The sequence below is a fragment of the Ailuropoda melanoleuca genome, chromosome 3 (genome assembly GCF_002007445.2).
Source record: "Ailuropoda melanoleuca isolate Jingjing chromosome 3, ASM200744v2, whole genome shotgun sequence".
NCBI lineage: Eukaryota > Metazoa > Chordata > Mammalia > Carnivora > Ursidae > Ailuropoda > Ailuropoda melanoleuca.
Window position 1 is genome coordinate 26,243,072 of NC_048220.1, and position 24,965 is coordinate 26,268,036.

Here is a 24,965-nt window from a genome sequence, read left to right on the forward strand (position 1 = left end):
ATGACTGAAAAGGGAGAGGTCACGACCAGCACCATTGAAATTGCAAGGATTATTAGAAACTTTTATCAACAGCTATATGCCAAAAAACTAAACAATCTGGAAGAGATGGAGGCCTTCCTGGAAACCTATAAACTACCAAGACTGAAACAGGAAGAAATAGATTTCTTAAATAGGCCAATTAACTATGAAGAAATTGAGTCAGTGATAAACAACCTTCCAAATAATAAAACTCCAGGCCCAGACGGTTTTCCTGGGGAATTCTACCAAACATTCAAAGAAGAAATAATACCTATTCTCCTAAAGCTATTTCAAAAAATAGAAACAGAAGGAAAGCTACCAAACTCATTCTATGAGGCTAATATTACCTTGATCCCCAAACCAGGCAAAGACCCCCTCAAAAAGGAGAATTACAGACCGATTTCTCTAATGAATATGGATGCCAAAATCCTCAACAAGATCCTTGCTAATAGAATCCAACAGTACATTAAAAGGATTATCCATCATGACCAAGTGGGATTCATACCTGGGATGCAAGCATGGTTCAACACTCGCAAATCAATCAATGTGATACATCATATCAACAAGAAAAGACTCAAGAACCATATGATCCTCTCAATTGATGCAGAAAAAGCATTTGACAAAATACAGCATCCTTTCCTGATTAAAACCCTTCAGAGTGTAGGAATAGAGGGTACATTTCTCAATCTCATAAAAGCCATCTATGAAAAGCCTACTGCAAGCATTATTCTCAATGGGGAAAAGCTGGAAGCCTTTCCCTTAAGATCAGGAACACGACAAGGATGCCCACTCTCGCCACTATTATTCAACATAGTACTAGAAGTCCTTGCAACAGCAATCAGAAGACAAAAAGGGATCAAAGGTATCCAAATCGGCAAAGAAGAAGTCAAACTGTCTCTCTTTGCAGATGACATGATACTCTATATGGAAAACCCAAAGGAATCCACTCCCAAACTATTAGAAGTTATAGAACAATTCAGTAAGGTGGCAGGATACAAAATCAATGCCCAGAAATCAGTTGCATTTCTATACACGAATAACGAGACTGAAGAAAGAGAAATTAGGGAATCCATCCCATTTACAATAACACCAAAAACCATGCGTTACCTTGGAATTAACTTAACCAGAGACGTAAAGGACCTATATCCTAGAAACTATAGATCACTTTTGAAAGATATTGAGGAAGACATAAAAAGATGGAAAAATATTCCATGCTCATGGATTGGAAGAATTAACATAGTTAAAATGTCCATACTACCCAGAGCAATCTACACTTTCAATGCTATCCCGATCAAAATACCGAGGACATTTTTCAAAGAACTGGAACAAATAGTCCTTAAATTTGTATGGAACCAGAAAAGGCCCCGAATCTCCAAGGAACTGTTGAAAAGGAAAAACAAAGCTGGGGGCATCACAATGCCGGATTTCGAGCTGTACTACAAAGCTGTGATCACAAAGACAGCATGGTACTGGCACAAAAACAGACACATCGACCAATGGAACAGAATAGAGAACCCAGAAATGGACCCTCGGCTCTTTGGGCAACTAATCTTTGATAAAGCAGGAAAAAACATCCGGTGGAAAAAAGACAGTCTCTTCAATAAATGGTGCTGGGAAAATTGGACAGCTACATGCAAAAGAATGAAACTTGACCACTCTCTCACACCATACACAAAAATAAACTCCAAATGGATGAAAGACCTCAATGTGAGACAGGAATCCATCAAAATTCTAGAGGAGAACATAGGCAACAACTTCTATGACATCGGCCAGAGCAACCTTTTTCACGACACATCTCCAAAGGCAAGAGAAATAAAAGATAAAATGAACTTATGGGACTTTATCAGGATAAAGAGCTTCTGCACAGCCAAGGAAACAGTCAAAAAAACTAAGAGACAGCCCACGGAATGGGAGAATATATTTGCAAAGGACACCACAGATAAAGGACTGGTATCCAAGATCTACAAAGAACTTCTCAAACTCAATACACGAGAAACAAATAAACAAATCATAAAATGGGCAGAAGATATGAACAGACACTTTTCCAATGAAGACATACAAATGGCTAACAGACACATGAAAAAATGTTCAAAATCATTAGCCATCAGGGAAATTCAAATCAAAACCACACTGAGATACCACCTTACGCCAGTTAGAATGGCAAAGATAGACAAGGCAAGAAACAACAATTGTTGGAGAGGATGTGGAGAAAGGGGATCCCTCCTACATTGTTGGTGGGAATGCAAGTTGGTACAGCCACTCTGGAAAACAGTGTGGAGGTCCCTTAAAAAGTTAAAAATTGAACTACCCTATGACCCAGCCATTGCACTACTGGGTGTTTACCCCAAAGATACAGACGTAGTAAAGAGAAGGGCCATATGCACCCCAATGTTCATAGCTGCATTGTCCACAATAGCCAAATCATGGAAGGAGCCGAGATGCCCTTCAACAGATGACTGGATTAAGAAGCTGTGGTCCATATATACAATGGAATATTACTCAGCTATCAGAAAGAACGAATTCTCAACATTTGCTGCAACATGGACGGCACTGGAGGAGATAATGCTAAGCGAAATAAGTCAAGCAGAGAAAGACAATTATCATATGATTTCTCTCATCTATGGAACATAAGGAAGATCGGTAGGGGAAGAAAGGGATAAAAAGGGGGGGTAATCAGAAGGGGGAATGAAGCATGAGAGACTATGGACTCTGAGAAACAAACTGAGGGCTTCAGAGGGGAGGGGGGTGGGGGAAGGGGATAGACTGGTGATGGGTAGTAAGGAGGGCACGTATTGCATGGTGCACTGGGTGTTATACGCAACTAATGAAGCATCGAACTTTGCATCGGAATCCGGGGATGTACTGTATGGTGACTAACATAATATAATAAAAAAAAATTTAAAAAAAAAGCTGCAAGTGAATATGTACCTTTCTCTATATGTATACTAAGAATTGAAAAATACTTATGAAACCACAAAACTGCTGCATTCTGTCTAGCACACTTAACTCTGAGTTAACCATCTAATCAACTAAGTACACATGTGATCAGCAAGAACATATCTCCAAGGATAATAATCACTGCATTATTCATCAGATCAAGAGAAAAAAACCTCATTCCATCAAAAGGAATATTTTAAGTTGTAAGACAACTATACCAACATATAGAGTTGACCCTTGAACACAGGTTTGAACTATATAGGTCCACTTAGTGATCTTTTTCAATAAATGCAGTATAGTACTGTAGCTGTTATGAGTTTAATAATAATCTTCTTCTAACTTACATTATAAGAACACAATATATGATACACATAACATAGGGTACATGCGCCAATTGACTATGTTATCGCTAAGACATCCAGCTGACAGGATATTAATGAGGTTTTGGGAGAGTCAAAACTTATACAGATTTTAAACTGCATAGGGTTTGGGGGGGGGGGTCAGTGCCCAAACCCCATTTTGTTCAAGGGTCAACCGTATAGACAACAGAAAGGTCTATTTGTCTTTTTACATGAGAATGTTATTGATATACATTAAAAAATGCAAAACTATATAATCCTATTTAGAAAAATTTAGGTGCATACAAAAAAGAGCTAGCTGAATGTAAACTTATTAATGATTATCCTTAAGAGGATTTGATCATATTGGTAGAATATTTACTCACTTTTCATTTAGTTTGATTTATAACCAGTTACTTAACACTAGTAAATTTATTTTAAAATACACCAGCCCCAAGATTCAGTAAGATTTCTGTATTTTCTACTTCCTAGTAATAATGCTATTTTCTGTGACAATCCAAATGCTATGCAACATAACAATTTTTAAAATAACATGTTGTTGAAATTATGTTTCTTAGGCTTTACCTATTCTTCCAAGGGATTCTTTATTGAAAAAAAATCTTACAATGTATTTTCACTTTTAATAGAAAGTATGAAACAAAAGCACATCAAAGTAACCTGCAAAGAGACATTAAGAAAAAAGCACTGTTCTACTCTGGTTTAGAGGCAATTTTTGTTGCCCTGTTTCAGATAGAAACAAAATAGGGCCTTCTGAAACAGAATAGAAGGAATTTTTCCCAATAATCAAAATCTTACACTCATTAAGTTGGCTAAAATAGGAGAGACTTACCCAACTGTTATCTTTCTAGGTAAAATCCATATACTGTCTAGTTGCAGTTTTGCTCAAATCAATCCAACATCCAAAGGTCCACTTTCAGTCAGCAAAGATACAGGCATACAAAATTTAACATAAAATGCAAATTCTCAAATTTGAGAAAAGCAAGCACTTAAAAGAAGCCTACCAATTAAGTGACACTGTCACTTCTGGTCTTGAGGGGAATAATCGTAAATATCAAATTTTTACGTATCCTCAAACCCTTTAACCTTGCTTAAATGCAAAAATTTATCGTAAAGCAGATTTAAGAAATTATGTTCAAAATCACTAAATTATAGGAAGAAACAATCAGTATATCATTCTATAATAGTTATCCCAATAACTATAGGTAACCATTTGCAAGCTGAAGATTTAAAACTACCGTCAATCTTTAAATACCTTTCAAAGTATTTCAACTAATAATTACCACTGGATTTATACTAAAACTCCTGTAAAAGTTCTTCACAAGAGGAAGAAAAAAAATAGGTTTTTATTTTGATACTTTCAAATTAGATTCAAGCATGGCGCAAAAATTGTATTCTACTGACTAGATTCTGTACAACCTCCTCTCGTGAATTCTTAAATTTCAAGTAATAATGTTTAGATAGTTCTTATAGGTGGAAGGACTTAAAAAATACAACCAGTGATCCCCCAAAAGAAAAAAACCTGTATGTCAAAAATCCTTCTATAAAAATCAACAAGAATTCCAGAAAGACTAAATACCACTTTGCTTTTGCCTTCACTAAATACCAGTCCAGATTACAGGAATCTATAAAGGTAAATACATGACAATGAAGTGTTAATATACCATAAACTGCACCTTGAGTTGCTTTTCTAATTAACAGGTAATCCTTTTATATCATTCATTTTACTTTTTAGAAGTCACTATGTTGGGAATACAAAGTAACAATAACCTTTTTAGACTTTGGAAACCCTCCAAAAAGGCGACTGACTATTCCAACTGACCCAAAAGAACTGGATCTTCCCGCTAAAGCTGAATAAAAAGAAAGCAGAATAATTATTATAATGAAAACTTCAAGCATATCATTTTCTGTATCTTAGAGGCACTCAAAAAACGGGACTAAACTACCAAACGAAGAAGCCCACATGTAGTATCATGTTTCACTAAAAACGAAAAGTAAGTTTAAGGAAACTGTAGAACCGTTTAAGAGCAAAAAATCTGTATTTACTCAATGTGCAAAAACATCTATCGCATTTGTCATAGAGGTGTACTCAAGTTAACTGTACCAAACATCAGCTATTCATTGTCAAAGTGACTACTGAGCAGTCACAATCTAGCCTCCCAAGCTTCACCTTTCTTCGTATCTCTCGAAATGAAAGCCCTAGCAATTAAGATAAAAAATTTGGCAAGAATTAAGATATTAAGAAATATACAGTAGCACAAACTAAGACAAGTCAATGCTAATAAGTCTTTTACTTTAAAGCCCATTAACCTCCCTTTAGAAAGCTTCTTACTATACACTTGGGCTTTTGAATGCAATATTCAAGTTAGAAATATTACCATAACATTAAATCAAGTGTACTACATTATAGGTACTCTGAACCCACCCACCAGGTTATACATACTCTCACTCAATGATGTAAAGAATTGAATTCTTTATTTGTGATAACCATAAACGTTGCTATTCTATATTTCTATCCAGGAAGGCAATTTTCTCCTATATCGTTTTGTTTTGTTTTTTATAAACAACAACTTGAATTCTATTGCATGAAAGGGCTACAAATATACATTTGTTAACCAAGCAGAATACACAAATATTGTTTTACAACTTGCACCTAAGATACCAGTACACGTAGCTGGTTCATTAGTTGTCATAGCAATTTGGGGCCACTGCCCAAGCTATGCATAGCAGTTTACATTTTCAAATCTCATGTAGAAAGGGAAATTGTGATATGGACTGTTAACTACATTCCCGTAAAGCCATCTTAGTTACAAGTAAATGTGTAACCAAAGTCTGCACAGATTTTTGATGGCAAAACTTCTAAATCTGATGCAATTATCCTAAACAAGTTTTTCAAACAAATTGTTTTGCAGATGTACTGCCATTCTGCCAGTAGATGGTGCTACAAAGGTTGGGGGAAGGATCTCCAAGAGGACAACAGTTCAGCTATAGGAAAAAACGTTTAAACCTGCTCTGAAAATACAAAAAAGCATTTAGTTTAAGGGTAAAATATAACCCTTATTTGTAACCATTCATTACAGACAAACCAGCAAGAGGGATGAAACTAGGCCATCTGAAAATTTTTAAACAGTTTATATGAATGAAAACACATGCTTAACACAAACTATTTCTTTTCGAACTACACAGTACATACTTTGAAGTAAATTCTCATAGAAAGAAGTGACCAACCATGTCAAGATGATAAGCAAATCGCTTAGTACAAGAGATGGATGCACAGAAACTTGAAAGATTTTAAAAAGCTACATCCACCACTTCAAAAGTTTTGCCTGTAAGGGATAAAATTCAACACGTCACTAGAAGGGCAACAGAAAAAAAAAAAAACCACCAAAGGACCTTTTAAAAGTTTCTCTAAATACACATCAAGAATTAAGAATTAACACGAAATATTTTTAACTAATCCCTTAAAACGGTACGGAATGGATCCTAGAAAAAAAATGTTAGACATATACGGTCAAACACAATGATTTATTAAAAATAAAACGTAAAAATGATTTTTGTACATATGCTTCCAAATTTCAGGCATGGGATCCAAGTAGATTTCATAGAAAACGCTGTAGCCAGATATCAAGTCCTTACAACAAAGTAAACTACCCTCCCCACCCCAACCCCCGCCCAGGTTTTGCTACAGAATCAGCAAGTTCACTCCCACCCCCCCAAAAACACAAATTAAAACAAGACATTTTGCTAGTATAAAAACGACCAAGGTCCAAGTAATAATAAAAAAATAGAGTCCATCAATGACTGTAACACAAAAATGTGTATGTGGGGCCGAGTCCATCTTCAGAGGGAGAGACAAGAGAGGTGGCAGGCAAATAGGGCAACACCCCCAAGGATAAGCAGCCTTAGAAGCGGCTCCCCCAAGGGCAAACTGGGGAAGGCGGTGGGAGAGGAAGGAACTTTAGGAGTTGACCCTAGCTGGGTTGTTGAAAAGAGCTACCCCTATAGCCACTCCCAGGTATTTTTAGATTTTTTTTTAGAAGGAGCTGCCTCCATAACCACCCCCACCGCCATAGCCGCCTCTGTAAGGTCCACTGTTACTGCGACCGCCCCAGCTGCTGCCACCGCCACCGCCGCCGCCGCCGCCCTTCATGGGCCCATAGGAGGACTGGTGCTGGCTGTAGCTGCCGAAGCCGCCGAAACCGTTACCGTAGTCGCTTCCACCGTAGGACGAACCGCCTCCGCCGCCTCCGTAGGCATTGTAGCCGCCGCCGCCGCCACCGCCCCCGCCGTAACCACCGTAGCTGTTGTACCCGCCGCCGCCGCCCTTAGACAGACCGTTCTGGTCTCGACCACCGCCGCGACCCCGGCCGCCTCGGCCGCCCCGGGAGGACCGAGAACCGCCTCCGCCCCCACCGGAGTGGATATCCTCCTTGGGGACTGCCTTCTTCACTTCCACGCGATGGCCCTGGATCGGATGGAACTTGACAACCGCGGCCTTGTCTGCCGCGTCGTGATTCTGAAAATACACGAAGCCGAAGCCACGCTTCTTGCCGGACTGCTTGTCGGCAATAATCTCGGCCTTTTCCACGGTGCCAAACTGCGAGAAATGCTCGATCAGGTCGCCCTCGGCCACGTCTCCCTTAAGGCCCCCGACAAAGAGCTTCTTAACCTTGGCGTGGGCACCGGGCCGCGCCGAATCCTCCCGTGACACCGCCCGCTTCAGCTCCACCGTGTTGCCGTCCACGGCATGGGGCGAGGCGGCCATAGCGGCATCGGCCTCCTCTACATTGGAGTAGGTCACGAAGCCGAAGCAACGGGAGCGTTTGGTCTGGGGGTTCACCACCACCACGCAGTCCGTCAGAGTCCCAAAGGCCTCAAAGTGGCCGCGCAGGCCCGACTCACTCGTCTGCACATTGAGGCCGCCGATGAACAGCTTACACAACTGGGAATTCTCCATCTCCACGGCCCGGGCCTTCCCCCCGCCCTGCGAGCTCCGAGGTTTCGCCGTCGCCGTTATCGCTGGCTAAGGCCTCTTCACAGCTTGGGCCCAGCCGTTGCTGGAGCCGCCACCGCCGGTCACCGACGGGGAAGGGAAAAAGGGAAGGGGAGGGAAGGAGGAAAAAAGGAAGGGGGAGGGAAGGGGAGAGGTGCCGGCTAGAGGGCGAGCCGAGGAGACTGGAAGACAACCAAGGCCGCCACTACCGCCACCGCCACCTCCGCTCCCCTATCTGGGCACCACACAAAGAGGCCGCTGAACGCGCGCGCACCCTCCCCGAGGCGTGCGTCACCGCCGACGTACGGCAGCCCAGCGCTGCCCGCCAATCCCTGAGTCGCTCTCCCTAGTCCCGCCTACCGCGCCGCAGCGCCGCTCTCGGTCACGGACTCCCCGCCCTCCGCGGTCGATTCAAGCCCTCGGCCTGCGCTGCTCTCGCCACCGCCTCTACAGCCCCGCTTTCACACCCTGGCTCCCCCGCGTTCCCTGACCAGGGACTCTCCCTGCTGTCCGCGTACCTCCGCAATTCATTTCCTCCCAGCCCCGCGGCTGTTCCCAGTGTTTTGCCCCCTCCCCTTGCCGTATCCCCTCGCCCAACTCCGCAGTGGCGTTCGCGCCAGCCCCTTGAGAGACATGTGGGCTCAGCCAATCACTGCGATCCGCTCGCGCCCACTTCCGTTTTCGGCCGCCGCTGGACGGGCGCGCTCCCCGGTGCGCGCTGGCCCCGGCGCCCCCTCTGTGCTGAACCTGCTTGCCCCCCTGACGCCTTCCCCCCCCCCCGCCCTGGGCTTGGGGGTAGGGGGGGATGAGCCGGGGCGCGCTGGGGGCCATTCCCAACGGATGCGGCCTGGGGCGCCACGCGCGGGATTTTTGAAAACTTGACTGTTGGGGTTGGGGGCCTGGATTTACCCGCCGCGGTTCCACCAGGCCACTACACCTGGCATCCTCTCCGCCCCCCGCCCCGGTCCGCACAAAGATGGAGGATAGAGGCCTGGTCGGGAAAGGCGGTTACTAACCGTTTACGGGGGGCCCGACGCGCGGTTAAACTAGAACACTGGCACGTGGCCCTGCGCCAAAGCGAGCCCGAAGCCAGGTGAAGGGCGACGGCGTGCACAAGCGCTTCCGACTTCCGACCGAGGCGTGGCGCGAGACCCCCCGCCACTCTGCGGCCATCCGTGAAGCCCTTCCCGACGCTCCTCTCAGCCTCGCCTCGCGCCCTCCGACAGCTGGCATTTTCGTTTTACTAAAGGGAACACATCGTTTCGTAGGTTTACGTTACCTACGCGTTGCTTTCTTCCCAATACGTTAGCTTTTTTAAAGCATTTTATAACAAACCGGGGGCCCAACACAAAGACATAACATACAAATATCACGCACTCCTGGTAAGTGCCTTACCGACCCTCCCTCAGGTGCAAATGCAAGCAAGTTATAACGGCTTCCACTTATTGAACCTTTATGTGCCAAGCAAGATAAAAGAAGAGGGACGTGGTTAATAAGTTATTCCTCGCTGCATCCTGGAGTATTCAGTAATGAATGGTGAAAGAGGTGGAACATGCACTCAATCTCAGATTCAAAGGCTGGGTAAAATTTCTAAAGGGACTTTACATGAGTAAAATAGGAAACAAAAATAAGGTTCAAGGAACAGCAAGTAGACTAGTGTGGAACAAGAGGTTTTTAATAGAAAATAGTAATGGGTAAGATAACGTTTAGAGTCTTTGACACTTACGGAATGCCTTGAAATTTAGATAGTAGTCAAAATTATTTCAAAGACATATAGATTAAGCTTCAAGGCTTGAGGACGAACTAGAGTCTGGTACTACCACCTACTGTGTGTGATCATCCAGTTGTGTGACTTTAGACAACTCACTTAACCTTTTTAAAAAACTTAGCCAGTTTTTCATCTGAAACTCAAAACAATGCAACACTTCCCCACTGTGGTAAAAAGTAAATGAAATTCTGTGTGTAAATGCACAGTGGCTGGTACATACTAAGTGCTCAATTCATCCAACAAATATACCAGGTGTTGGGAATATAGCAGTAAACAACAGACAAACTTCTCTGCCCTCATAGAGCTTATATCCTAGTGGGGAGAAGCAGATAACAAGAATGATATACAGCATGACAGTGATCAATGTACTCCTGATTAAAAGAGGACAGTAGGGGGGCGCCTGGGTGGCACAGCGGTTAAGCGTCTGCCTTCGGCTCAGGGCTGATCCTGGCGTTATGGGATCGAGCCCCACATCAGGCTTCTCTGCTAGAAGCCTGCTTCTTCCTCTCCCACTCCCCCTGCTTGACCATCAGGCTTCTCTGCTAGAAGCCTGCTTCTTCCTCTCCTACTCCCCCTGCTTGTGTTCCCTCTCTCGCTGGCTGTCTCTATCTCTGTCAAATAAATAAATAAAATCTTTAAAAAAAAAAAAAAGTAAAAAGAAACAAGTGAAATTAACCTAAAAAGAGGACAGTAGGAAGCTATTTTTTTTTTTTTACAGAAAATCTACAAAATTCAGGTATGTCAGGATTTGCTAACTGATGATAAAGAATGAGGAAAACAAAAGAATTCCAGTGCTTAAAATCTGGAACACTAAAATTGTAGCATGAAAGAACTACAAAATTAAGAAAGGAAACTATTTTGGAGGGAGTGGGGGAGATGATGAACATAATAGTTGTTTAAGGTGATATGGGATATTTACAGGGCACTGTTTTCCCAGATGCCCAAGATTACACCTCACATGAGAGATTAGACCTTAAGAAATGTATTTTAGGGGTGCCTAAGTAGTGCAGTCAGTTAAGCATCAGACTCCAGTCCTGATCTCACGGTTGTATGATTGAGCCCTGGCTAGGGCTCCACCCTGGGCATGGAGCTTGCTTAAGATTTTCTCTCTCCCTTTGCCCCTCCCATCCATCCGTCTAACAACAACAAAAAAAAAANAAAAAAAAAACAAAAAAAAAAAAAAAAAAAGTCGTACAGAAAAAGGTTATAACAGTAAAAGATGAATTTCTGAAGGAAAAAGTGATTAAGACCATAACTTATTTTCTCATCCAAACTATAAATTCCAAAGTAATAGTTTTCTCCTATATTGTTTTTTCAAAAATCCTCCATACCACCTAATTGGGAATCCATTATGGGTTTAATTTCTAAAGACTAGGAAAGCTTCACAGAAGCATATGTCTGATTAAAAACCTTATATATAGGGGCTCTGGACTGTATAAAAATGCCAGTTTCCTGGGGCACCTGGGTGGCTCAGTATAGGGGAAAAAATCACTCATGAGCTTGCTTACTCTCTCTAGTAAATCAATAAATCTTTTTTAAAAAAACCCTTACATATAGGGAGGCAACACAAGCATGTTTAAGTGACATTTATGAAGCCAGGATAAATGCAAGATAATTGGCATGTTAGATTCTTTTTGGAGATTGGATTGGTAAAGGTGGGCACATGAATAAGGAGTATTATATAAACACTTAAATGAAGCACTTAATTTCTTAACCCTCAGATAATTCAAGAAGAAAAACTTTTTTTTCCTATTTTACCTTTCAGATAATTGCCTGAGTTTGTTTCTTGGTTTTACCTTGCTTACCAGTGTCTCAGCCTTCCAAAACAAAACAAAAATTTAAAATATAACCAAAATCTATACATTTGGCTTCCATCCCTCTTGCAAGCTTGATTACAAAAAACATAACTGAATGTGGTGGTTACACAACTCCTACAACTACACACTAAAAAAGGTGTATTTTAGGTATACTTTACTGTACTGAAATATACCTAGGAAAAGAAAGAGAATGGGCAAAAGGGAAAAAGGATGAACTACAGAAGAAAGAGAAAACTATGATAAACTGTATTTCCAGAAAGCAGCAACTCCAATTTTTTTTAATCAACTTTTCTTGACATCCAAGAGTCTCTTTTTGCAGTTAGGGTTCTGGTATGGACTTAATCGTGTCCCCTCCCCAAAATTCATATGTTGAAACCTTAGCCCCCAATATTTCTGAATGTAACTGTAATTGATGAGGTCTTTAAAGAAGTGATTAAGTTAAAATAAGGCTATTAGTGTGGGGCCCTAATCCAATATGACTGATGTCCTTATACAAAGAGAAAGATAAACCAGGGGTACGTGTGCACAGAGGAAAGACCATATGAAGAGGCAGCAAGAGGATGGCCATCTGTAAGCCAAAGAGACGTCTCAGAAGAGCACAGCCCTGCTGGTACTTTGATCTTGGACCTCCAGACTCCAGAACTGCAAGAAGATTAATTTCTGTTTTGTTTTGTTTTTTAATTTCTGATGTTTAAGCCACCACCATTCTGAGGTATTTTGTTATGGAAACCCTAACAAACTAAGACATGTTCCATTTTTATTTCCTCAAGGTACCTTCCAAAACGGCACTTTCTGTCATTTATGATGAGCTACAATCTTTCTAGTGGACTCTTTTTGCAACTCAAATCAAAAGCCTTAAAATATGGCCCATTCCTTCAAACCAGTTATTATGCTTCTGGACATTTATGCTAAGGAAATAAGTAAGGATCTGTGTGAAGATTTAGTTACAAGGATTTCAATACCGTTCATAGTAGAAAAAAATGCAAACTACCTAATTTCCCTCAAATAGCTAATTTAAAAAATAAGGAAATAATGATTCTCTAGCTAAAGATATTATAGAGGAAAAATAATGATGTGTTTGGGTATGAATCTTTTACCATCATGATGATATGTGAAAGGTCACATTATTTATTTTACCAAATGAAGTCTGACTCTGAACCCCACAGTTGACAGAATGGCAAAAATGTCATTATTGGGGCTCCTCTCACATTTTTCACTCAAAGGCACTTGCCTCTTTCCACTTCCCCTCTTGGGCAATCTAAGACTAATACTCTGAATAAAATGCTTTTTGCTTAAAAAATATATTGGAAAAAAAAAAAGAAAGAACCTGACGTGTCAAAGAATCAAGTGGCCCATGCTAGTTCATATGCTAATCAATAAATTAATAATATTATTATATTTAATAACAAAATAACAATATAATTTTATTTATTTATTTATTTAAAAAGCCACCATGAGGATTGGCTTTTACTGTCCTGAGGCAAAAGAATACACAGACCTATTTAATCTGTGGAGATACTAACTGTATCTTATTTGACTGTTTGTGTATTTCTTTACCTTGGGTACAAAATGTAGACTTTCAGAAGGGAATTATAGCAATTTCCTTCACATGAGAAGAGATGTCAAAGGAGAAGGGCTTAGTGTAAAAAAATGACAGCTTCCCAAATTTAGGACAAGTGACCAGAGAAAAGGTACGAGCTCCCAGTTACAAGGTAAGTAAGTCCTGGGGATGTAATGAACCACATGGTGACTATAGTTAACATTCATGTTCTGCGTATTTAAAAGTTGCTAAGAGAGTAGATCTTAAAAGTCCTCATCGTAAGAAAAAAAAAAAACTAATTATGTATGATGAAGAATGCTAACTCAACTTGTGGTAAGCATTTTTGCAATACATACATATATCAGGTCATTATGTTGTATGCCTGAAACTAATACAATGTTATAGGTCAGTAAAATCTCAATTTTAAAATTAAAAAAATGTTTAAAAAGATGTAACCAGTAGCTTCTGGCTTTTTGTCCACTGGAGGAAACCATGGGCCAGCCAGTATATAGCCCCACCATTCCACCCTACCCTACATACAAACACACACTCACAGGTAACAGTGGAGGCTGGCCACTAATTATCTTGAAAGCAAGGTAAGCTACCTTGGTTTTGGAACCAGATTCATGTTCCCGACCCCAAATGAACCTGGAATTCTTACATGTAAAACTCTAGGAATAACAGATATTGAATTTACAGCCAGATATGTGGGAGGTTGGGGTAGATTATCAGAAGTAGAGAATGGTACAAGCTTAATGTTTTATGTCCCCCAAAATTCATATGTTTAAGCCTAATCCCCAATGTTCTGGTATTTTGAGGGGGTGGTAATTCAGACGGTAATTAGGTCATAAGAGTGGATGTCTCCTGAATGGGATTAGTACCCTTATAAAAAGAAATCCCAAAATGCTTTCTAGTCTTCCTTCCATCATATGAGGACATAATGAGAAGATGGCCAACTATAAACCAAGAACCAGGTACTCAACAGACACCAAATCTGCAGGGACCTTGATTTTAGACTTCTCAGCCTCTAGAACTGTGAGAAATAAATTTCCTTTTTTTTTTTTTTTTAAGATGAGAGAGAGAGAGAGAGGGGGAAAATCTTAAGCAGGCTCCACACCAAGCGTGGATCTCACAACCCTGAGATCATGACCTGAGCTGGTATTAAAAGTTGGACACTTAACTGACTGAGCCACCCGGGCAACCCGAGAAATAAATTTCTGTTGTTTATAAGCTAGCCAATCTCTGTATTTTTGTTATAGCAGCCTGAATGAACTAGGACAGAGGACTTAACAATTTGACATTTCTCAGAATATCTCTGCCCTAAAACATACATACCCAAGTACAAACACATGCACAGACTCACACCAGATTATGAGCCTTCTAAAACAAAAGCATTTAGACCACTCCATTTTCATTTATTCATCATGTTTAATTCATTCATGGGCTAGGTACTGTGGATAAAAGTCCCTGGCCTCCAGGAGCTCAACTGTCTTGGAAGTAGTAGTACAAGAAAGATTACAAATATATGAGGCGCCTGGGTGGCTCAGTCATTAAGCGTCTGCCTTCAGCTCCGGGCGTGATCCCGGCGTTCTGGGATCAAGCCCTGCAACAGGCTTCTCTGCTGGGAGCCTGCTTCTTCCTCTCCCACTCCCCCTGTTTATGTTCCCTCTCTCACTGCCTGTCTCTCTCTCTGTCAAATAATTAAATAAAATCTTAAAAAAAAAAAAAGAAAGATTACAAATATAATGTGTTAGGACAGAAATGGGCAGAAATCCAATCTGTAAATTATTCTGATAGAAGCTAACTTCAGAAGTCGGTGTAAAATGTCTCCAAATGCAAGGGAAACATAAGCAAAAATGAACTTTTGGGATTTCATCAAGATAAAAAGCTTCTGCACAGCAAAGGAAACAGTCATCAAAACAAAGAGGCAACCCACAGAATGGGAGAAGATATTTGCAAAACACTACAGATAAAAGACTGGTATCCAAGATCTATAAAGAATTTCTCAAACTCAATACCCAAGAAACAAATAATCAAATCAAAAAGTGGGCAGAAGATATGAACGGACACTTTTCCAATGAACACATACAAGTGCCTAAGAGACACATGAAAAAATGTTCAACATCATTAGCCATCAGGGAAATTAAAATCAAAACCACATTGAGGTACTACCTTACACTAGTTAGAATGGCAAAAATTGGCAAGGCAAGAAACAACAATTGTTGGAGAGGATGTGGAGAAAGGGGATCCCTCTTACACTGTTGGTGAGAATGCAAGTTGGTACAGCCACTTTGGAAAACAGTGTGGCAGTCCCTTAAAAAGTTAAAGAGTTACCCTATGACCCAGCAATTGCACTACTGGGTATTCACCCCAAAGATACAGACGTAGTGAAGAGAAGGGCCATATGCACCCCAATGTTCATAGCAGCATTGTCCACAATAGCCAAACTGTGGAAGGAGCCAAGATGCCCATCAACAGATGAATGGATAAAGAAGATGTGGTCCATATATACAATGGAATATTATCAGCCATCAGAAAGAATGATCACCCAACATTTGCATCAAACATGTACAGGACTGGAGGAGATTATGCTAAGTGAAATAAGTCAAGCAGAGAAAGACAATTATCATATGGTTTCACTCACTTGTGGAACATAAGGAATAGCAGGGAGATTGGTAGGAGAAGGAAGGGAAAAATGAAGGGGGGGTAAACAGAGGGAGAAATGAACCAAAAGAGACTATGGACTCTGGGAAACAATCTGAGGGTTTTGTGGTGGGGGGCAGATGGGCCAGCCCGGTGGTTGGTATCAAGGAGGGCACGTATTGCATGGAGCACTGGGTGTTATATGCAAACAATGAATCCTGGAACACTACATCAAAAACTAATGATGTACTGTGTGGTCACTAACATGTCATAATTAAAAAATAAAAGAAGTAGTTGTAAGAGGCCTACATAAAGGTAAAGGCATTCCAAGTACAGGAAACAGTATATATACCTATTGTGTTTGGAGTTGCACAAGTAAATTATCAAGGTGTGATGGTGTATTAGCTTCCTATTGCTGCTGTAACAACTTACAACAAATTTAGTGGCTAAAAACACAAATTCATTATCTTACAGTCTGTAGGTCACAAATCAAATATATCTCTCAGTTGGCCAAAATCAAGGCGTTGGCAGGGCTGGTTCCTTTTCTCAAAGTTACAGGGGAGAATCTGATGACTTGTCTTTTCCAGCTTCTTTAGGCAACCTGTATGTCTTAGCTTTTGGCAACTTTCCACCTTCAAAGCCATCCATAGCCAGTTGAGTTTCACACTGGCTCATTATGACACTGACTCTTCTAACTCCCAGATAATCCAGGAAAATCCTTCTATTTTAAAGTCAACTGATTAGCAACCTTAATGCCGTCCGCCATCTTAATTCCCCCTTGTCGTAAACATAATATATACATAGGTCCCAGGGATTAAGATGTGGACATCTTTGAGGTAACCATTATTCTGCCTACCTCAGATGGGAATGAAAGAAAATGAAGCTAGAATAGTAAGCAGGGGCTAGATCAGAAGGATTACGCTTGTCTTTCGAAAACTTTCCAGCTTCTAGTTCTATAAATAACATGGTGCCACTGCCGAGTTTTAAAGAGAAGGATAACAGAGATTTACATTTAGAAAGGCTATCCCATAGTAAATGTATAGAAGAGAGATTAGAGCAGGGTGTAACTTGAGAAAGAGCCCATTTAGAATGCCAGTGTGGTACACAATACTGGTTAGCATCTCCAAGGCCAGGAGTAAGGCACAGGCAGTAGGGATTGGGTGGGAAGGATGAATTAATTGAGAAATAATTAAGAGTTGAATTGACTTAACGTGGTGATCAAATGATCTTAGTGGGTTAAGTTTCTTATTTTATGATAAAGTAGATCACGATTTCATTCACCAAACCACTAAATTTTGAAGAGGAGACAGGTCAGAGAGATTTTCTGTTTTACAGCTGTTCCTGCTGCTGCTGCTGCTGCTGCTGCTGCTGCTGCTGTATCAGCCATTAACTGCCGATCATTAGGCTTTTAAGGTCAGAGATAAATAAATATCTATCTTTTTAAGCCTCTTTTATGTAAACTAAACCTAACTCATATAAGAGGATTCCACATCTCTACTTTTATCTTGCAAATATCCACCAGATCACCAAAGTTATTCAATACCTGATGCTAAGTGCTATACATTATCTTAATGAGTCCTCACATGGATCTTCAGAAGTGTATTTTATTTTTATAACAATCTTTCAGCTAAAAAAACTGAGGCTTTAGGATACACTGCCTATGATCTGCCAACTATTTACCACCCAGCCTTGCATCACACAAAAAAAGTTTGTGCCCAACTTGTCAGGTAATATAAATGCAATGGACAGGAAAAATAAGGCATAAGAGTAAGAATAAGGAGGAGGAGAAGAAACACATTAATATCCTTCTGAATCCCTTTGCTTATATTTCTCAACTTAAAAATTAAAAATTCTTTAAAAATTCAAGAAAAATATTACCATTTTCACATCATTAATGTGTCTAGTTAACATCACCCGGGCACAGATTGTTGTAGTTGCAAATGACAATTTGATCAGAGAACTCTGTTTAAATGAAATTTGAATATTTCAGTGTGAAGAGCCACAAAGGAAAAGCCGAAAGATGGAAGGCCAAAAGGCAGAGTCAGAAGGAAGAGGGACGATAGGGTACCTGGGTAGCTCAGTCAGTTAAGCATTCAGCTCGTGGTCTTAGCTCAGGTCTTGATCTCAGTGTTGTGAGTTCAAGCCCCACACTGAAAGAAGGAAGAGGGATGAGATGAGGCCACTCCCCCCATACACCAATGAAGAAAAAATCTGATGAAGAAAGCCTTGTAACTTTCATTCTTTATCTCAAAGTGATTCAGGAACTATAGTTAGAAGGGTTTCATGAATATGCAAACTAAAACATGGCAAACTAAACTCATTTTCTATAGCTTCTTCCTAAAAATCCATTAAATGACAGTAAAAAAAAAAAAAACACAAAACTTCAAGGACATAAACACTTGCTAGGGACTGCACACCTCCCCAAATTCATATGTTGAATCTCTAACCCCACTTTGTGACTAGATTTGGAAAGAGGGTCTTTAGGGAGGTAACTGAAGTTAAATGAAGTCATAAGAGTTGGGCCCTAATTTAGTATGACTCGTGTCCTTATAAGAAGAGAAAATGGGGCACCTGGGTGACTCAGTAGGTTAAGCATCAGACTCTCGACTTCAGCTCAGGTCGTGATCTCAGGGTCATGAGATGAAAACCCTCACTGGCTCCATGCTGGGTGTGAAGCCTGCTTGGAATTCTCTCTCTCCCTCTGCCTCTCCCCCATCCCCTCAAACCCCACTTACCCTCTCCCTTTCTATCTCTCTCTAAAAAAAAAAAAAGAGAGAGAGATAGAGAAAGACACCAGAGACCTCTCTCCCCCATGTATACACAGCAAAGAGATCATGTTTGAACAGAGGATGAAAGTGTTATCTGAAGGCCAGAAAGAGAGGTATCACCAGAAACCAAACCCTACGGCACCTTGATATCTGACTTCCAGCCTCCAGAGTTATGAGAAAATAAAACTTTGTAGTTTAAGTCACCCAGTGTATGGTAGTGTGCTATACAACCACCCAGAAGTATCCATATGTAGAGGTATAAGACCTCACTCATTTGTGTCTACAAAGTTGCCTATACATACCTTGCCTGAATTTCTCCAGGTAAAATTGCATCGGATTTAGTGATTTACCAACAAATTTTACATAGGAGTCACAGAATGACATTCCTTAAAGTTACATAAATTATGTAACTTTTGGTTTTTAATTTTATGAGTTATATTTATATTACCAACAAAACTTATATTTTTAATATATTGTTTTTACTTAGTCCAGTAAGAACTTCAATTTTTTTTCAATATTTATTTCCTTCAGCAAATTTTATACTGAATATATTACTCTCCAGGAGGCATGTGTCAGATTAATGTGAAAAGCAAGTTTTTAATTTTACCTGTTAAGTCCATCTTCAGCTTCTAGTTTCAGCCTGCAGTACAGTTGGGAATGTGGACAACTTATAAAGCTTCTTTTCCTCACTTATACAGAGAACTTGTGCACTGAGATCAAATTTCCATCAACCTAAAGAGTGACAATACAGCGTGAGATTTAATTTATACAGTGTTCTATACTCAAACCTGTGAATGAAATAACATTCATACACCATACACATTTTCAGTCCTCAGGAATCTGGTCCCTCCTCATTTCTAAATACATACCGAACATCAGAGCACAGCAGAGATTATTCTACTCAGTAAACTGCTAGAGGGGTATTTAACTGCAATTGTTCAGTGAATTCAGATTATATATAAAGCCTATCTGGATCATTCAGGATCTTAACAACATTTTTAGTTAATTGGTATTTAGTATCATAATTTCACCACATTAATATTAGAGAAAAACATTTTTTCTACTAAAACCAGGAGAAGAACAGTGGGAAAAATAAAAATAGGCAAGATTTATATGAGCAACAGTGTAATGATGATTAGCGGCTATGAAATCAAGAATTGTGTGCTCCTTGAGGAACTTATTTCGTATGACACTCACTGGCTGAGGTCTCTCAGCGTACAGCAGTGATTTGTTTGTTTGGGATTGGCCATGTGCACAGCCTAATTTACATGAAATCTATTTTATTTTGCTGCCCAGGATTCTGAATATGGTCTATTTTTCAGCTTCTGAAGTGAATATATAAAGCACTTTTCATTCATCAGTAACCTTTAAGGAGTTTCTTTCAAGGATCAAAACTGCACAATTATAATTCTGTTCAAATTCTAATAATTTGTTAATTCCCATCTTATTTCCGTTAGCTTTGGGGGATTTGTTTTTAACCTGGGTCTGACATGCTTATCTACAGCATTCAACCAAAATAGACAGCAATACTTTTTCTAAGTTTCATCACAAGTTTGAGCATGGTTTTGTAAAAACACTGCATTGATCTTACCGGCACATTCAAAAATTCTACTAGAAATAGTTAAATCCCATTATATCTAAGCATTTAGGCTTGATAGGGCTCCTTATTACCCTGAATTTCAATTTTCAAAGACTCTTCCTATTCTACACTCTAGAATCTTAGTAAGATAGAGCATGGACACACCCATTAATGGTCATCTAGTTCCAAAACTTTCAAGTGACACATGTGGTCCAGAGAGTTGAAATGCTATGTCCAGAGCCACACAAGCAGCTGATGGCAGAGTTCTAACTTCTCACCTGCAGTCAACAACTTTGTCACACATGGCTAAGCCCATAACACTCTTGCTGGTACAGTTTCTGGGTAGGCTTCCTTATTTAGAAAATAAAAACACTGCTAACGCAGGAGTTGGGTCATCACTCTATACTTGCAGTTATCATTTATCCGAAGTCTACTGACCGCCTGTCACAAAGGAAGTCTCAAGGCTCAATTTCTCCAGACTCAAAATAAGATTAAAAGAAATATGAGGTTTGGGAATTTGAATGAGATTTTTTGTCTAGAAGATAAAGTTGCAAGAACACTGGAATTAAACTGGTATTCACCCCAGACCTGCTTCCAGCCCTAAGTCAGCTCAGGGAGCCCTGGGAAAGGGAAGAGAGCAGAAAGGCACCTTCATCTACCAAATGTCAGAATGGCCTGTACCTTCCTTTCCACTACAGTTTAGCTTTTGGTTTAGAAAGAGTAACAGGAAACCAAAATTGTTGAGGCATCCTGAGTTCATCTGGCATTAATTTCTGGAGGCATGTATCAAACCAGAATATCCCACTTCTCTTACGGAAGGGGTACAATTAAAGACTTATGCTGATTTTTTTCTGGCAAAAAAAAAAAATGTCTTTTCATGTGTAAGTAATGTCTCCTACAGCTTTAGAGCTATAAATGTGTACAGTAAGTATGAAATTTACTTCATACTTCTAGGTGTAAGAAAAGCCATGTTCTTTATTAACAAATTAAATCTCATCCTAAGCCAGCACTCCTTAAGCTGATGGAAATTTAACCTCAGTCAATACTGGGGCCACATCCTATCCCCAGAACAAAAATTTCAGGTTTTACACAGTCCAGGATACTTACGGACAACTCTCTGATCTGTGGTCACTGCTGATAGGTTCTTTGTCTAAGAGGACAGAGTCACTTACAGGAAGGGGGTTTTGCTGCTTCCTGAAACTCGCCTTCCAGCTGCAGCTAGGAGCCCTAACACAAAGGGTCAGGTACCCACCGTACCACAAAGCCATTTCACACTAAAGTCAGGCCACGTCCCCAGGAGGTTACAATGGAGCAGCACAGAGGGACTGGATCCTGGTCCCCACTACTCCATGGAGCTCTCCTCCCCAAATAAATCTCTCTTTGAGGTTTCTGTAGCAGGCTCTCTCTCCTGGGTTCTTGCCTCTCTCCTCTCTTGAGGCCACATAGCATAAGCCCTTCAAAGAATTTACCTTTGAAAAACAAAAGGCAATTGTACTGCCCTGATCCTGCTGAACAAAAACTCAAAGAAAGAAAGCAGAAAAGCATTCTTGGAATAGGGCAGGAAAACAGAACAAAAGGCAAGTTAGCATCTCAGTAAATTATCCTACCACATGTGTCTTTTTGCGAAATTATTTGAAAGTAGATACAGAAGAGGCCGGCCACCTTCTCCATCCCTCTTCACGCTTCTCAGGTGTGCCTCCTGCAGGCACAAGTTTAAAGCAATTTGTGACTAACTCTGAAGTCAAGAAGCATCCTGGGGCAGTTTCTAGACAAATGGTTTCAGGCAGTTCCTAGACATTTGGGGGGCATTCTCGCTAATGTTGTGCTCTTGCGTATCAGTTTTAGGACCTAGAAGTGAATTATCATACATCCCCTAAGTCAGTGAACGAGACTACCATCTAGCTAAGGTTGCTACATGTTTTGTCTTTTTTTTTTTATTTAAATTCAATTAGCCAACATATAGTACATCATTAGTTTCAGACGTAGAGTTCAATAATTCATCAGTTGCATATAACGCCCAGTGCTTATCACATCACGTGCCCTCCTTAATGCCCACGACCCAATCACCCCAGTCCCCACCGACCTCCCCTCCAGCAACCCTCAGTTTGTTTCCTATAGTTAAGAGTTTACACGTCTTTTCTCTTGACAGCTAGCCCACCACCAATTCCACACTTTCCAGACACGCTGAACTGCTTGCAGGTCTCCTAAAAGACATACTCTCTGAGCTCTAGGCTTTTGCATATGTGACTCCCTCTGCCTAAAATAATGTGACTCAGGCTTTTTCATATTATAGTGCACACACAAAAAAGGAGAATATTCATACAACATGCAGGGATAAACTGGAAATGATTTGGTTAATCTATATAGGCCCTGTTGAAAAAATTTCAATAGAGAAGATATATAATAAGATATCAAAATGTTTTCATGAGAAACTTTAGCTGACTCATTTATACATAACTGTTCTTTATATTTTTAAAATAATTCCAAGTTTATTAAAAAGTTGCAACAACAATAGTACAAATAACTTTTTTCCTGGAACAGTTGAGAGTAAATTGCCAACATGATGGGAAGCCCCAGTGCCCGTGCTAACACGTCAGTGTATCCATTATTATCAACTAACCCAGAAGCCCAGTTCAAGTTTTAACAATTGCCCCAATAATGTGAAAGTTACGAGTCCAGGAACACACATTGTGTCTAGATTTCATGTCTGCTAAAGTCTCTTTTATTTTTTTTCTTTTTTTTTTTATTAATTTTATTTTATTATGTTAATCACCATACAGTACATCCCCTGATTCTGATGTAAAGTTTGATGCTTCATTAGTTGCGTAACACCCAGTGCACCATGCAATACGTGCCCTCCTTACTACCCATCACCAGTCTATCCCATTCCCCCACCCCCTCCCCTCTGAAGTCTTCAGTTTGTTTCTCATAGTCCATAGTCTCTCATGTTTCATTCCCCCTTCTGATTACCCCCCTTTTCTTTATCCCTTTCTTCCCCTACCGATCCTCCTAGTTCTTATGTTCCATAGATGAGAGAAATCATATGATAATTGTCTTTCTCTGCTTGACTTATTTCACTTAGCATTATCTCCTCCAGTGCCGTCCATGTTGCAGCAAATGTTGAGAATTCGTTCTTTCTGATAGCTGAGTAATATTCCATTGTATATATGGACCACAGCTTCTTAATCCAGTCATCTGTTGAAGGGCATCTCGGCTCCTTCCATGATTTGGCTATTGTGGACAATGCAGCTATGAACATTGGGGTGCATATGGCCCTTCTCTTTACTACGTCTGTATCTTTGGGGTAAACACCCAGTAGTGCAATGGCTGGGTCATAGGGTAGTTCAATTTTTAACTTTTTAAGGGACCTCCACACTGTTTTCCAGAGTGGCTGTACCAACTTGCATTCCCACCAACAATGTAGGAGGGATCCCCTTTCTCCACATCCTCTCCAACAATTGTTGTTTCTTGCCTTGTCTATCTTTGCCATTCTAACTGGCGTAAGGTGGTATCTCAGTGTGGTTTTGATTTGAATTTCCCTGATGGCTAATGATTTTGAACATTTTTTCATGTGTCTGTTAGCCATTTGTATGTCTTCATTGGAAAAGTGTCTGTTCATATCTTCTGCCCATTTTATGATTTGTTTATTTGTTTCTCGTGTATTGAGTTTGAGAAGTTCTTTGTAGATCTTGGATACCAGTCCTTTATCTGTGGTGTCCTTTGCAAATATATTCTCCCATTCCGTGGGCTGTCTCTTAGTTTTTTTGACTGTTTCCTTGGCTGTGCAGAAGCTCTTTATCCTGATAAAGTCCCATAAGTTCATTTTATCTTTTATTTCTCTTGCCTTTGGAGATGTGTCGTGAAAAAGGTTGCTCTGGCCGATGTCATAGAAGTTGTTGCCTATGTTCTCCTCTAGAATTTTGATGGATTCCTGTCTCACATTGAGGTCTTTCATCCATTTGGAGTTTATTTTTGTGTATGGTGTGAGAGAGTGGTCAAGTTTCATTCTTTTGCATGTAGCTGTCCAATTTTCCCAGCACCATTTATTGAAGAGACTGTCTTTTTTCCACCGGATGTTTTTTCCTGCTTTATCAAAGATTAGTTGCCCAAAGAGCCGAGGGTCCATTTCTGGGTTCTCTATTCTGTTCCATTGGTCGATGTGTCTGTTTTTGTGCCAGTACCATGCTGTCTTTGTGATCACAGCTTTGTAGTACAGCTCGAAATCCGGCATTGTGATGCCCCCAGCTTTGTTTTTCCTTTTCAACAGTTCCTTGGAGATTCGGGGCCTTTTCTGGTTCCATACAAATTTAAGGACTATTTGTTCCAGTTCTTTGAAAAATGTCCTCGGTATTTTGATCGGGATAGCATTGAAAGTGTAGATTGCTCTGGGTAGTATGGACATTTTAACTATGTTAATTCTTCCAATCCATGAGCATGGAATATTTTTCCATCTTTTTATGTCTTCCTCAATATCTTTCAAAAGTGATCTATAGTTTCTAGCATATAGGTCCTTTACGTCTCTGGTTAAGTTAATTCCAAGGTAACG

At 40.3% G+C, this 24,965-nt stretch overlaps 2 protein-coding genes and 1 long non-coding RNA gene across 5 annotated transcripts in view; 1 reads left to right on the forward strand and 2 right to left on the reverse strand.

The window, feature by feature from the left end:
• Positions 1-19,522, reverse strand: part of KLHL3 (kelch like family member 3) — a 157,050-nt gene extending 137,528 nt beyond the window's left edge. The window contains exon 1 of one of the 3 annotated variants that reach the window (XM_034656059.1): positions 19,448-19,522. The gene's annotated coding sequence lies outside the window, so the exon portion shown is untranslated. Of the gene's footprint in view, positions 1-9,320; positions 9,422-19,447 lie in introns of those variants that run through there. The other 2 variants (XM_034656057.1, XM_034656054.1) reach the window with 2 other exon arrangements.
• Positions 6,818-8,589, reverse strand: HNRNPA0 (heterogeneous nuclear ribonucleoprotein A0). Its single transcript, XM_011229264.3, has one exon. The coding sequence runs from the start codon at positions 8,266-8,268 to the stop codon at positions 7,345-7,347; it is 924 nt and encodes a 307-aa protein (XP_011227566.2). The 5' UTR covers positions 8,269-8,589; the 3' UTR covers positions 6,818-7,344.
• Positions 9,550-24,965, forward strand: part of LOC109490145 — a 21,246-nt gene continuing 5,830 nt past the window's right edge. Inside the window, exons 1-2 of the long non-coding RNA XR_002143395.2 lie at positions 9,550-9,686; positions 17,408-17,485. This is a non-coding gene — a long non-coding RNA (uncharacterized LOC109490145). The remainder of the gene's footprint in view (positions 9,687-17,407; positions 17,486-24,965) is intronic.